The sequence below is a fragment of the Tympanuchus pallidicinctus genome, unplaced genomic scaffold (genome assembly GCF_026119805.1).
Source record: "Tympanuchus pallidicinctus isolate F22 unplaced genomic scaffold, pur_lepc_1.0 scaffold19, whole genome shotgun sequence".
Lineage (NCBI taxonomy): Eukaryota > Metazoa > Chordata > Aves > Galliformes > Phasianidae > Tympanuchus > Tympanuchus pallidicinctus.
This window is the reverse complement of record NW_026294710.1, coordinates 349,131-362,958: the sequence shown is the minus strand read 5'-3', so window position 1 is coordinate 362,958 and position 13,828 is coordinate 349,131. Positions and strand designations below refer to the sequence as shown.

At 54.7% G+C, this 13,828-nt stretch overlaps 1 protein-coding gene across 5 annotated transcripts in view; it reads right to left on the bottom strand.

Moving 5' to 3' along the window:
- The window catches only part of RGS3 (regulator of G protein signaling 3), a 67,123-nt gene that overhangs the window by 7,534 nt on the left and 45,761 nt on the right, over positions 1-13,828 (bottom strand). For all 5 annotated transcript variants that reach the window (XM_052680740.1, XM_052680741.1, XM_052680742.1 and 2 more), the window contains 2 exons: positions 12,764-12,886; positions 435-1,070 (listed from right to left, as the gene is read on the bottom strand). In XM_052680740.1, the coding sequence (XP_052536700.1) occupies positions 435-1,070; positions 12,764-12,886 (759 nt within the window). The remainder of the gene's footprint in view (positions 1-434; positions 1,071-12,763; positions 12,887-13,828) is intronic.

The window sequence follows — 13,828 nt, the reverse complement described above, 5'->3', positions numbered from 1 at the left end:
TGGAGCTGTAGATGGGACACCCATAGAATCATAGAATGGCTTGGATGGAAAGGACCTTTAAGATCATCAATTTCCAACCCACCTGCTATAGGAAGGGACAATTCCCTTTAGACCAGGTTGCTCACAGCCCCATCCAGCCTGGCTTTGAATACCTCCAGGATGGGAGCATTCACAACCTCTCTGGGCAACCTGTTCCAGTCCCTCACCACCCTCACAGTAAAAATTTCTTCTTAACATCTAGTCTAAGTCTACCCTCTTCCAGTTTTAAGCCATTTCCCCTCATCCTGTTGCTACCTGCCCTTATGCTCCTTGCCTGTCAGACACCAGCTGAGCCACGGAGTCATGGAGAGCAGAGCCACACACAGAGAGATCCCCACGCTGGAGACATCACCCATCCCAGGGCCAAGCTGCAGAGCCAACACCAACCCACATACCTTCCTGTGCCCCGAGAAGAGCAGGCTGAGCTGGTGGATGGAGCCTCCATTCTTGGTGAGCTCCTTCTTGAGAGTCCTGGGGGAAGGCAGAGCCCAGTGCCCCGTGCTGCCCTGGCTATCTGAGCAGTTGAGCGTGGTGTCGGAGGTGAAGCAGTGCCCCTTGGCCTCCTGCAGCAGGCTGCCCTCGCTGTGTGTGCGGCGCCGCAGGGAGCTCTGCACGCTCAGTGTGTACGCAGGCTGGCAGCCTGATGTCTCAATCATGCTGCTGCGCTTTGCCTCGCTCCGCTCCAGGTAGTTCTCGTCGCTGTCATCCTCTTCATCCTCATCGTCCTCTTCTTCGTCATCCTCATCTTCATCCTCCTCATCCTCACCATCCGCGGTGCCACCAGCTGTGCCCACCATGCTGAAGGAGCTGTCGAGGCGCAGCTCGGGGATGACGAAGGCCGGCACAGAGCTGGGCTGCTCTTCACTTTTCTCAGCGGCCGCTGGCTGCTTTTTGGCCAGGAGAGGCCCCTGGGCAGCTGCTGGAGCCTCGGATGGAGCCGGCACCTCTGTGGCCGGAGGAGCATCGCCTGCAGCCACCCTCCTGTCCTCCAAGTGCATCTGCCCAGGATTCTCGGCGTCCGTCTCCTGCATCTGCCCCAGGAGAAGATAAAGGAGGATGAAGGCAGGAGCACCCGAGCCTCTGAGTGGCAGCCCTCCCATACAGCCTCTCCACTGCTAACACCCAGCACAAGGCAGGGGTGTTCCTACAGCACTAACTGGACTCCAGCAGTTGGGACAGCACTGCCCCCAGCGGTCCCACAGCCCCCAGTCCCAGTCCTGGTTCCCAGAGCACCATGTCACCCACTATAGCTATGGGGTGGCAGCAGGATGGGGCCACCTTCCTGCAGCACTGTAGATGAGTGGGTTTGGAGAAAATAGTGGGCAATAGGGCTGGTGGCTCCAGCACAGAGGCAGAGCTGCAAACATCCTTACCGCGACAGATCCCTTGTCCTGCTGAGAGTCAGCCCTTGGGTGGCTGCAGCAGAGGATGGGAAAACCCAAAATGCAGCTCTAGCACCTCCTGCCCTGCGTTCTTAAAGGCAGGAGGGAAGTGCCAGGCTCTGCACATCATCCAATTGTCCAAGGCTGAGCAGGTCAGCCCCCCTGGCCCACAGCCACTGCTGCGGGGCTCCCCGCAACCACACACAGCGCTCCTGCTAAACCACAGCCACTCCTATCCACCCTGCTCGGGTTTTTATGCTTTTGAGGCTGCCTTCTGCCAGTGAGTGTTGCCCTTTCCAAGGGAAAAGCCTGGGATAGTCCAAGGGGAAAAACTCGCCTGGATTTTTCATGAGCTGGGGGAACTTGTCATGAGAGCAGCTGTATCCCCATTTAAGCCAAGCATTTTCAAGAGCCTAAAGAAAAGCAGAAAGCTGGACTTAACAAAGCCTCAATTCCTGCATAATGCAGACTTGATTCAAAAATGAGATGGGAATTAACCATCACATCCCCCTGGGAAGGGACATTCACATCCCATGGCTGCCAATGCTTTGTGCTTTCTGTCATCCCAAAAGGTCCCCTCTTACGACCATGGAGAGGACCAGGTTCTGTCCCCTTGCAGCCTGCCCCGCAGCAGCCAGTGACTCAGCATTATCTGAACTGTCCCAGAACAGTTGGATTTGGTGGGAGGAACAAAGTGAACCCCATCCTTCAGGCTGTTTCACTCCCCACAGTTATTTCTTGCAAAAGGGAATGTTTCCAGACATGCTGTGTGAGGATGCTGTTTGCACTGAGTGTTCTGCTGATGCTGTTTATGTCTTATTTGTATTGCAATCACTGTCATCATTATTTCATGAAATAATTAGAGGAAAAACCCATGCAGCCCTCAGTCCAACTGCAAAGCCTTCCCCATCCCTGACAGCTCCCTTCTGCTAAACGTTGCTGGGTGCCCACATCAGATAAGGCTCTAGAAGGAAATGAACAGGCTCCTTTAAAATGAGAGAGATTTGGGGATGAAATTAAATTCCTGCACTAATTCAGAGAATCTGCTGCTGTTCAGTGGCACGGAGATGTGAGCAGGAGGCTCACCACTGAGCAAGGTTTCAATCTTGGGTTGGAAGTGCTGCTGGGGCTGTGAAATGCTGTCATTGCAAAAAGGGCCATGGCTGAGCTCCTGGTGGTGGGAGAAGACAGCAAAGGAGCAGGGCAGGAGCACAGTCATGGTCAGTCAATGAGCCCAACCAAGGCTGGAAGGACTGAGGACTTCATCAGCACAAAGCCAAGGGGCACCATGCTGGGCAAAGCCCATGTGGGGCAGAGAGACAAGGCTGTGGCCAAGTTTCCTTCTCACCATCACCGCGGCCAACGGGCTACAGGAGGAGACAGCAAACAGAGGCAGGGCTGATGCTGTCTCAGCAAGAAGGTGAAGGGGACACATGTCCTTCCAGCTCGAGGACACCACCAAAACACCCCAAGATCTCCCCAGTAAGGGTTCCTCTCCCTTGGCCAGCGTCAGCGGCTTTGGAGCTAGCAGTTGACATCTGATCCACCCACCCTCAAGATCTGCTTGCCCATCCTCAACAGCTTGGCTTCACTGCCCTCAACATCTCATCACCTTGCTATCAACATCAGGGTCTGGGTCAACATCTGGCTCTTTCATCCTCAACTTCTGGCTCTCCCTGACCTGAGCAGAGTTGCTGAGGAGCTTTCCTGCCTCCTCCCAGAGGACCTCACACATCACTCTTTCAGTTTCTGTTCAGACTACATTGCCAAAGCTGCATGTCCCAAGAAGTGGAACAGAAAGTAGAGGAAAGAGCTGTCTCCAAGCCCCAGCACAGCTTTCTGGGATTGTTTTAGGGAACAATGATGCTCACTCTTAGATCAACAGAGTCCCTAATGCTTTCCCCATTGAAGAACCCTCAACACACCTCAAAAATGCCAGACTTTGCCCTGCCTACTCCAGTATCTTCAACCCCACACCTGTAACCACTGCCTGGACTTTGGGCAACCTATCATTCACTGAGACAAAGGTTTTGGACAAAGGTCCCTCCATAAGCAAGAGGGAGGACTATGGCAAACCTCTGCTCTTTGGTCCATAATTTGGTGAAGTTTTGTTCTGGTTGCTGCTGCACTGTTACCAGCAGAGCACATTTCAACCAGCAGATGTATTTTAAGCACAGCCTCAACTTCTCCAGCACTGCTGCAAACAGCATGCCCTTTGTGGTGGCCCACAGCTGGGAATACACCAGCCATGGCAACAGTACAGCTGTGGGATGAAGCCTTCCTCTTATGTCACTGGTTCTCACACGAAGCCTGCTCTTGTTCGGAGGTGCCCCCAGCCCACTCATCCTAAAAAGGGCTTAACCCTATGGCAACGAGTCCATGTCCCCATCCAGGGGGATTCTGAGGACACAGCATGTTCCCTGAGCAGCAGAACATCCCTCCCTTGGGGCAGATGGAATGAGAGTGAAGCACCTCCATAGAACAGTACAATGGCTTGGGTTGGAAAGGACCTTAAGAGTCATCCAGTTTCAACCCCATGCCTTAGGGCCCCCCTGCAGTGAGCCATCACACAGGGAAACACCAAAGTTTCCAAAATATGTTCTTCCCAAAGTGGTAGAAAAAAAACCCACGCTTTCAGGGGTTTTTAGCACAGGATGAACTGTGCCCAGATCTCATTAGACACTTTTAACTGTTGTGCCCCCCATAATGCTCCCAAAACCATTGATGCTGAATGCCTCAAAATGCAGTAAGTGACCATAACAGATGGACTCCATACAGCTGTGGGAAGCAGCACCCTACACACAGCACAGGGCCGAGAGGAACAAAAGGAAGCCAGAAACTTAAAGCAGAACTACTGAAACTCAAGAAAAATTTCATGGGTCATTTTGAAAGTGCTCCTGAGCATCCCCTCATTGCAGCACCGCTCTTGGCCCCATCACCAGGCCCTGCACACAGCAGGGTGTTCTACCCATCCCCTGCTTCATTACCACGCCAATGAATAATTTATACAGAGCAATTACTGTAACAGCAAAAGCAAGCAGGGATGTATAATCTCAAGCAGCAGGACTCATGCTGTGGCAAAGCAGCGAGGGTAGATGGATGGCTCCAGTGAGACCTATGATGGTGTGAGTGCTCACACTGGCCAAAAGCTGCTGAGAACACCTGGGAGCCCTGCAAGGAGGAGCTGTGCTCCGTGGGAGGAAATGACCCCACGGCAGCAGCAGCAGCGCTAATCCCATTACTGCCATCACCAATTGATGGCTCTGGAAATGGGACCTGACCGGGCATCGCCCAGCGCTGTCGCTGTGTGTGGGATGGAGCCCAGCTGGGAAGTTCTTGCACTCCACGTTTCGCGATCAGATGGCTGAAGGTGTCAGCAAACAGCGTGGGACGAAACCTCCCTGTGCCACATGCTTTGGTTCATGTAGGCTTGCCACCGACACAGCACCGAGCCCAACAGCCCTGGCCATCCTGGCCCCCAACCCATCCCTCCCTCCCCACAAGCACACACCCAGATCTGCTTTCAGTAGCAAGGGCTGAATACGTTCTCTCTCTGCCCAGCACCAGAACACAGAGGGTTTCCAAAATCCCTGAAGCAGAAAGCGTGCATGTGGGCACACCGCGCTGCCGCCAGCCGACGTGGAGCTGGTGGCACAGCCCTGATCTGCAAGAGAATCTCAGAAAGTCCCTCATGCTGCAAACATCCCCTGGTCCCCCATGCTGCTCATTACCAGCCTTCCCAGTGCATCCCAAAGCCAGATGTAGTCATGGGACCCCCAGGAGACAGCGAGGCTCAGCCCAGCCCAGCCCAGGGGAGCAGAGCAGACGCATTTGATTTAAAGGACACTGGCGCTGCCTACAGCACAACACAGACCTGCCTAGAAGAAGGCACAGCCTGTGGGCTGCAGATGTTGCAAGCAAAACGTACCAGATGTGGGCTCAGTTGCATCCCAGCCAGAGCAGCATCTCCCTCCAGCTCCAGCCCCGACGTGTGCCTGCAGCTCAGCGCGGCGGATGCTGGTGCAGCGCTTGGCTCTGCCTCCACCGTTATTAATGTCTGTCAGGCAGTGGCTGCAGCCGCCCCAGCCTCTCCCAGACACCGCTCCCTTGTGCCCCGCGTGCTATTTGCAGCTCTGCGAGCCATCCCTGGAGGCTTGGTTACCTGCTGATCCCAGCAGATGTCCGCTCTGCCTGCAGGGAGAGCCGTGCATCACCCTGAAACCTACTTCACAGCTCCCCTTCTCCTGTCCTCCTCTGCCCCTGGGCAATGCTGAGCCTCAGACCAATTTTGGTGCTGCTTAATGAAACTCCACTTCAGATGGGCAGCTTTTTTCTTTCCAAACTACTTTCTAAGGGGAAGGGGCAAGTATGAAGCAGGAGATGCTTTGCAGTGCAGTGTGCCATGGGTTACCTGCACTGCAGCACCACACACTGATGGATCCCCACCCCTGTGAGTTCAGGGGTGTCACCGCCCCAGGGGTCTCCATGCCTGTGTGCCCGGCTGCTCCCCAAGCTCAGGATTTGGAGATATAGCTCTGGTGTGCCCAAACAAAGCACCAGCCGTGGTCTGCAGCCTCCCTGATTGGGAACCCAGGGCTGGAAGGCAGTGAGATGACGTCTGGGTCATAAATATCCCTGACAGTAAGAAAGCGAAGGGATGGGAAAGGGGAAGGAAGAAATAGATCCATCATTGGCATCAGAGCAGCAGGTATCAGAAAGGGGCACAATCAGGACACGGATTTGATCAGGCTCTGTCGCATCCAACTTTCAGTCCTGTCCTCACCGTGAGCAAAAACCCCGACTCTTTCCCTTATCCATATGATCCCCGTGGTCACAGTTTGCACAGGGAGCTCCCCATCATTGCTGCCAATCCCAAACCCAGCGTGTCCCCAGGAGAGCCCCACAGCCCAGTGAGGATGGTGTGAGGGTGTACTGGCATCCAGATAAAGGTGTCCCCAGGAGAGCAGCTCAGTGGCCACGCAGAGACATCAGCCCAGCTCAGCTGAGCCCCCAGTCTGCCACAATGTGTCCCTGCACCCCTGGGGATCAGCCCTCAGCATCCTTCCTCTCTCGGGGCAGCAGGCTGAGGGTGTGTTGTGTGGTGCTGGCTGGAATCTCTCCTTGCTCTTATCAGCAGGGGCAGAGCACGGACTGTCTGAGCAGGATGAGGGATGTGGCAGCAGGATGAACTCAGCCACTGCAGCTGTCGAGAAGGACTCATCCCAATGTCACTCACACTCACATGCACTGGAAACCATTGCTGGATCTGGCTGAACAGCTCTGCCCGTGACCACGGCTGTGCCCAAAAGAATCCCAGTGGTGCCAAAGACACCCAGGGTAGCTTCAAAGTCCAACACAACTGACTGAGGTCAGCAAGCCTTGCCTTGCTGCTGCAGCAGGGGCAGGATGCTGAGGGTCTCACAGGGAGAAGGATTAAGCTGCGTCCCTCTCCCACACCATTTTGGGCATCACCACCCAGAACTCCCCAGCACTTCAGGCATCCTTCAGCTTTGCAAAAATAGCACAGTTCAAATAACTACTGTAAAGGCAATGGTGACAGCCCCTCCTCAGGACCACCTCATTTTCCTGTAGCACTGCTGGGTCCCTGCACCCTAACGTCCCCTTATACACATTTGGGTAGTGAGAGCCACGCGGGTGCAGGACAGCAGCACCACAGCCCTGCTCACGGTGCCAGCTCAAGTGCTTCCAGCGCCTGCATTAAATCACAGCAGCTCTGGCTTCAACCACTTAGTCTGTGCCTTTGACAACCCCGTGCAAATGATCTCAGTGATGCTCACCCCCCGGGCTGCTGGCACCGCTCCCTGCAGCACGCTGGCTCTCAGCAGCCCTTTGAGGATTCACAAGAAACAAGCTGCCAGGGTTTAAAAGCGTTCCCAGCTGTGATGGAGGTGCTGGCAGCTGCTCAAGTCCCCCACTATGCTGCCAGGTCCCCCTGCCTGGGGAATGTGGCACTGCGTGCAGGAGGTGCCAGAGAAACAGGAGCTGGTGTTTGCCAGAGGGGAGAGGTCTGCTCTCCTAATGGCTTTGAGTCCAGCTAAGCAAATGAACAAATAAAGCCGGAGCAGCAACTCTCTGCTGGCCCATCTGCTCCACCAGCACACACGTGCCTCAAGAGCCCACAAGCAGCTGCCTTGTGCTGGTGGCCCAAATTGTGCCTCTGTGGCACATTGAGCAGTGAATGCAGAGTAAAGGAGGCACTGCCTGGGTGTGGGGGAGAAGCTGGGAAGCTTGGGACCCAGCACCCAGCCCTGCTCCAGTAAATCCCCCCACTCTATGCTTTGTACTACATTGCTGTGCTGGGAGCCAGCTGCTGTGCAAGAAGGAGGGGGGAGGGAGGTGTGACGGAGCCCCAGGAGCCCTCAGCACACACCCAGGCCCACTTGAATGGCATGGAGTTTTGGGTCAGGCTGAGACCCTGCATTAAAAGGGCCCCTAAATTCATAAAGTGATGTCTGGAAGTGCTTTGAAGCTTCACAGGGAGCTGTAGCATCCCCCCCACAGAGCACCTGGGGCTGCATTCGGAGCTCGTGGCCATGAAGGAGTGCCATCAACCCAGCAGGAAAGCTCTTCCAGTGCAGCCCAGGAGAACAGACTGCAGACAGGACTGCGCTAAGCACTTGGATGGATCAGTCTAGATCTAACTCTTCTATGGTTACAGCCTCATTCACACACATTATCATCTATTTAATTCCTGTTCTGGCTGAATCAAAGTCAACACATTGTCCTCCTGGTGCCAAGGGTGAGCTCTGCATCTCAGTGGGCTTTGAGGTCACCACTGCGAGATCCCTCTGGCTTCTGCTGGCACAGGGATTTGATTTCCACTGAAGACAGTTTCCTCCAGATATGAAGTGGTTGGAGGTGGGCTGGACCCTGACTCACACCACAGGGTTGTTGCCACAGCCTCTGAGATCCATGGTGTTACCAACACAGCCTTTGGCTGCCACTAGTAACGAGTTTTTCCGGCCCAGGATGAGAGCCAAGTTGTGCTTGCTGGTGTGGAACATCGCATTTATTTGCTTTCCTTTCATAACCTGGCTCACAAGCTCTGCCAGATGAGACTTGAACCCTTACTGGGGCAAAGTGGACCTCAATACTTTCTCCTCCTGAGCAGCCTGATGGCAGGAGCAAGACACTGGGAGAGCACGGGGCAGGAGCCAGGCTGGCCCTGTGAGTGTTGTAATGATATGGATCTTTAGTGCAAAAGCAAAGTGAAAAGGTGCAGAATCTTCCCTCCTCTCAAGCAACTGATGGCATCCAGCTCAGCCCACCTGTTGCCAACCCAAGTGCTTGTCATGGCCATCACCAGCCCATGGGCACACATGGAACCCCACCAAAGGAAGGTTTTGGAAACAAAGAGAAACTTGCTGCTGAATGGAACAAGGTGCCAGGGACAGGCACAGCCAAGGGATGCAGACACATGGCAAGGCAGGTGCCTGGGCACAGGGCATCCTGGGGTGAGGAAGATGGAGAGGAAGCATGGGGCCGCTCCCTGCCCACGCATCTGCTGGGGCAGTCCTGGTGCACAACCCTCCCCGCACCACTCCAGCCCTGGTTTCAATCATCTCTCACTTACACACAGTTTGCTTTTGTTGACAGCACATTTACTTGCACTTGTCAAGTACGCTGTAAATTGTGAGAGAATCAGCCCTGCCCTTCCTGATCGGGGCAGCGGCCAGGAAGGGGCCGGGAGCCTCGTTCCCAGGGCCCGCTCGGGATCGGTCCACGCCTGCTCACAGCATCAGCAGCCACGGGGGAGAGAGAGGCGGCCGTGATCCGAAAAGTGCCGAGGATCCACCAGCTCCCTCAGGGAGCGCCGGGAGCACCCATCCTGGGCTCCCACAGCCCAAAGTCCGCACCACCAAGTGTCCGTAATTATTTAGCTTAACGACAATCTACATCTTTCAGACACAGCCAGCCATCATCTCCGAGGTAATCTCAGGTCACGGAGTCAGAAGGAAGAGTAATCAGCCGTTCTGAGTGTGGAAGACACAAAGAAACAAGCAGTGAGAATCAGGTGGTCGTAGCGGGTTCGTTATCTGCACGGCGCTGTGCTGTTTGCTTCTGTCCCCACAGCCAAAGTTGCTGGAGCAGCACCAGCCCTGGTGCCTCCACCTCGCTTTGCACTGCAGATTGCCCCGTGCTAATGTAGAAACTGGAGCAGTGCAGTAATGCAGGGTTAAAAAAGCACCGCGCTCTGTGCAGATAGTCATTATTCGGCCCAAGGAGGCAGCGCCGCTAACTCAATTAATGCATAAAGATGCTTTTGCTATAATTACATTGTGGTGGCTGTGGCTCCTCACCAGCCCCAGCCCACCTCCAGGCTCTGTACTGACCCATTTGGGGATGTTTGTCAGCAAGTGGGGTCACACCACCAGCATGTGTTACATAGCAGGTCCACAGATCCCTGCCCAGCACAAGCAAAGGCAGGGAGCAGCCACCTGAGTCAAGCTCAGACCCCAGGACGAGGGGCAGAGAGGCTTTGTGGATGGAGAAAATATCTACAGCACAACTCCTGTGAGCTGCTGCAGCCACAGGAAGGGGTCACTGCTCAGAGTAGTTCCACCAAGCCCTACAGGGGTGGCAGAGAAGCCACCAGAGCCATGCTCCCACCCACATCCCTTCACAGGGGACCAGCCAGCAGGACCACACCAACAGTCCTGGTTATCCCTAGGGCTGATGCTGCACTCAGGGGCAGCAAGAGCTCATCAGGACTACGGTGGGACCACCACTGATTTGTCCCAACTGGTTTCTCTTCCTACACCCCCAGAATCAGATGCACCACACATGGTGGCTCCAGCACCCAACAGCTTCATCTCCCAGAGGGGGTGACAATGGCTGTACCTGAGTCAGGAAGACCCTCATGCAAGTCCCACCCTCCTTGGGCACAGTTCTGAGGCCCTGGTAAGACAAGAAGTGCCATTCCAAAGCCTTAAACTTGTCCTCATTCCCACAGCTCCAAGACATAACCAATGTACAGCTGTGCTCAGACCATCCAGTCCCTGCTCTCCAGACAGGACCATCCCACTGCAGAACCTCTGCTCCATCACAAAGCATATGTTTTGGAAAGGACTCAGGGCTACTGGCAGCATAGCTGTGCAGAAGGGAGAGCTATGCCCAGCTGGTGGGCTGGAGGACCTGCATTGCTTTCTCAGCTCAGGCATAGCTGGCACACCTCACGTCTCCACCTGGTACCAAGGCCACATCAGCCCAGGGCTCCTGATGCCCAACAAAGCCATGTCCCTAGACAAGCAGCCTCCTGCCAAGCTGGCACAAATCTGAAGGCCATACAAACCAGATTTCCATCTGGAGCAGAAATCAGCCATGTGGAAGCTGATATTTCCAACTTAATTTGTCCACTCACAGACAGTAGACACTGTCAACTTTCCTTAAATAGCCCCAATATCAAATGCCTCGTAAGCAATCAGAGGAAGCTCCCGGATCACTCCTCCCTTTCGGGAGGCTGATCTCCCTGCACACACCCTGCTTCACTGCCATCCCAGGGATGGTGTCTGATGTGTGGTGTCATTCCAAGCAGCATCCACCACTCCAGTGTGTCTGCCTGGCTGTTCAGGAGCTGCCCTCAGACCCTGTGCTGTTTCCTCTTGCACTTCAGGATCAGGTTTGTTGTAAAAATGCAGCCAGGAAGGTTTATACCTTGCTGGGCTCTAAGCAAAGCAAAGCACCTGGCAGCAGCTCTCACTGCTTCTTTTCCCTCTCCCAGCCCCATATCCTATAAACAGGATTTCCATCAGCTTCAGCAAGTGTAAATAAATCCCTATCACAACACTGGAGAGCTCACCCTACCCTCTGTCCCCCTGTTCTCTTCTGTTCCCCAAATCTGCCTCTCTGCACAGGAAAGCCTTCAGATGGTCCTTTTCACCTGTCCAGTGGCCCCACAATAGCACGAGAGTGGGCACTCTCAGAGCTTTGCTCTGAGCCACGGGGTCTGCAGATTGAGTAGAGAGCCCAGATCAGCAGACAGCCCCACGCATTGCCCCAGGCACAGAACCCGGGGTGGGGGCGGAGAGCAGAGCCCATCTCACAATGGAGAGCTGCTGAGCTCCCCTGTTTGCAACACATTTAAGGTGCCCTGCAGAGCTTTGCCCCAGAGGATCCCCAGCCCAGATGGATGTCAGCCAGCCCAGGGCACAGCCCTGCCACTGCATCATGACAGTAAGAGATGTCACAGAACCTGGTCACTGCACCGCCCCTCTGCTACTCGCGTTTTTGGAGCTTGAGTTGTGAACCAGGTTCTCAGGCTTTCTATGCTGTTGCTATTTTGGTAGGGTTGAACAGGCAGGAAGAGGAATCCAAAGGCTCTGCCTCCTGCAGAGACGCTGTGAGCGCTGACTTGGCGTGAGATTCTGCAGTGCAAAAGCTGCTTTGCTCTGCCTCTATGCCTGGCAGCCATGCAGCAAGAGCAAAAGCCAGACCACCCAATGGGCTGCAAGAAACGGCCCCACGGCATGGGCACTGCTCCATCACTGGGCACAGGGAGGTGTCTGGGAGCTTTGCGCCCAGGATGCCCAATTGCACCACTTCAAGCATTTTACATGCTCAGCACAGCATGTTCCTCTCACCCCAGCATAGCAGCCCCCACCACTAGTCCAGCCCCAGCCCTGAGGGACCAGATGGCTCCTGCACCAACGGTTCCACGCAGCCCCTCCAAGCAGTGCTGCCATGCACCAAGTGGAGGTGCTGACCGCATTCTCACCAGGCAGGCACACCCTACGTGCTTCAAACTTCATGCGCACATTTCTCTTGCCAGCCCTTCTGAGATCACTCCTGAGCCAGGCTGAAGCTCTCTGGTGTAGGAAAGCACCGGTGTGGCCACGCTGGTTACGGACAGCAGCACTCAAAGGACTTTCTCATGCTGTGGGAGCCTGAGCATCACAGCGCATCCGAGTGCACAGAAGGACACATCTCCACACCGCTGCTCCCATGACCCCAGTGCCTTTCGACTGGGACTCAGAGATCGCAGCCTCAGCCGCCCCCTCAGCACCAGGCCCTGCCCCGCAGCCAGGTTCTGCAGAAAGGCCATATGATGAGCTGCACAGCCTCAGCTGTCCAAATACAGATGCTAGGAAGCATCAGAATCAGGCAGCGCTACTCAACTCAGCTCAGCAGATGCAAAAGCAATCACTGCTTCCCCAAGCTGGGCAGGAAGCTGCAGACGCAGCAGCGCTTAAATACAAACTCCCTCCTCACCTGGCACAAAAACCATCCCCAAAGCATCACTGGAGCACAGCCCTATGGCACTCAGAGCCTTGCAGCGCTCTAAGCAAGGGTTCCATCAGGGCTGCACTGCACAGGCTGCTTACCTTGCTCTCTGTGGGAGTCGATGCCGGATGTTGCTGCTTGGTGATGTTCTCAGCCAGACACCAGCAGATCCTCTTCTTCTGCTCCTGGGAGTAAGCCTCCAAACTTAATAAGCACTCCGACTTCTGACGTAAAGGAAACACAGGCAGAGAGAAGGTCATTAGCTGCACGGCGCAGGCCCTGGCTTTGTTTGCAAACTCCTCACTTCCAGCACGCTGTCAGATGAACAAGGGTGTAAGGAGGGGGCTCACAGTGCCCAGAGCTCTGGACAGAAGTAAAACAGGTGAGAAATCAGCTGAACGGGGGCTTACGCTGCCAGCAGACAGGGAAGGGGGTGGATGCAGATTTGGCTGTAAGAGATGGGAGCAGAGCAATAAGATGCAGGCAGAGCACTGGCAGTTCTGCACCCTATGCCACCACACATGAACATGCTTATTCAGCTGCCTTTGAAGGAGGGGAAACAGCTCTTTGCCGTATGCAAACATGAGCAAGAAGTTGAGTCAAATGAAACAACACCTTGGGGCTGGGCAGGGCTGGGGAGGGACAAGGGTCTCCTCCATTGGGGCACCAGGGGAAGTTTGGAGGAGGATGCTCAGCACTGTTGACATGCTGCCTGTGAGCAGTCTGTGGCAAGGAGGAAATGAATGGAGAGAAAGGAGGGGAGCCTGGGAGCGCATCCCTGTGAGCCCAGTGTGAGCTCCTGGGCCTGCTGCTACCCCTTGTGCCCCAGCCTTACACAGCCCTATGGTAACAGGGACCTGTTCTTCTTCCCCATGCCTTCTTTGGGCCAAATCCCAATCATTTACAAAACTGTCTGCTCAAATTCCCCCACAAATGCTCTTCCACTGCTCATCTCTCTTGCAAAAAATGAAGTGTTAGCAGCAATTGATGCCTATAGGGATTTTGCAGTACTCACTTTAAAAAGGGCCAGGAATTCCCAACAGGTTACCTCCATCTGTAGCCAGGTGTGAAAAAAAAAGTGGAACTTTGGGACAGAAGTGCAAAGAAAGAAAAATGTCCTGTACTAAAATGGGATGAATAAAAGTCCTTCCTTTCCCCCTAGGATT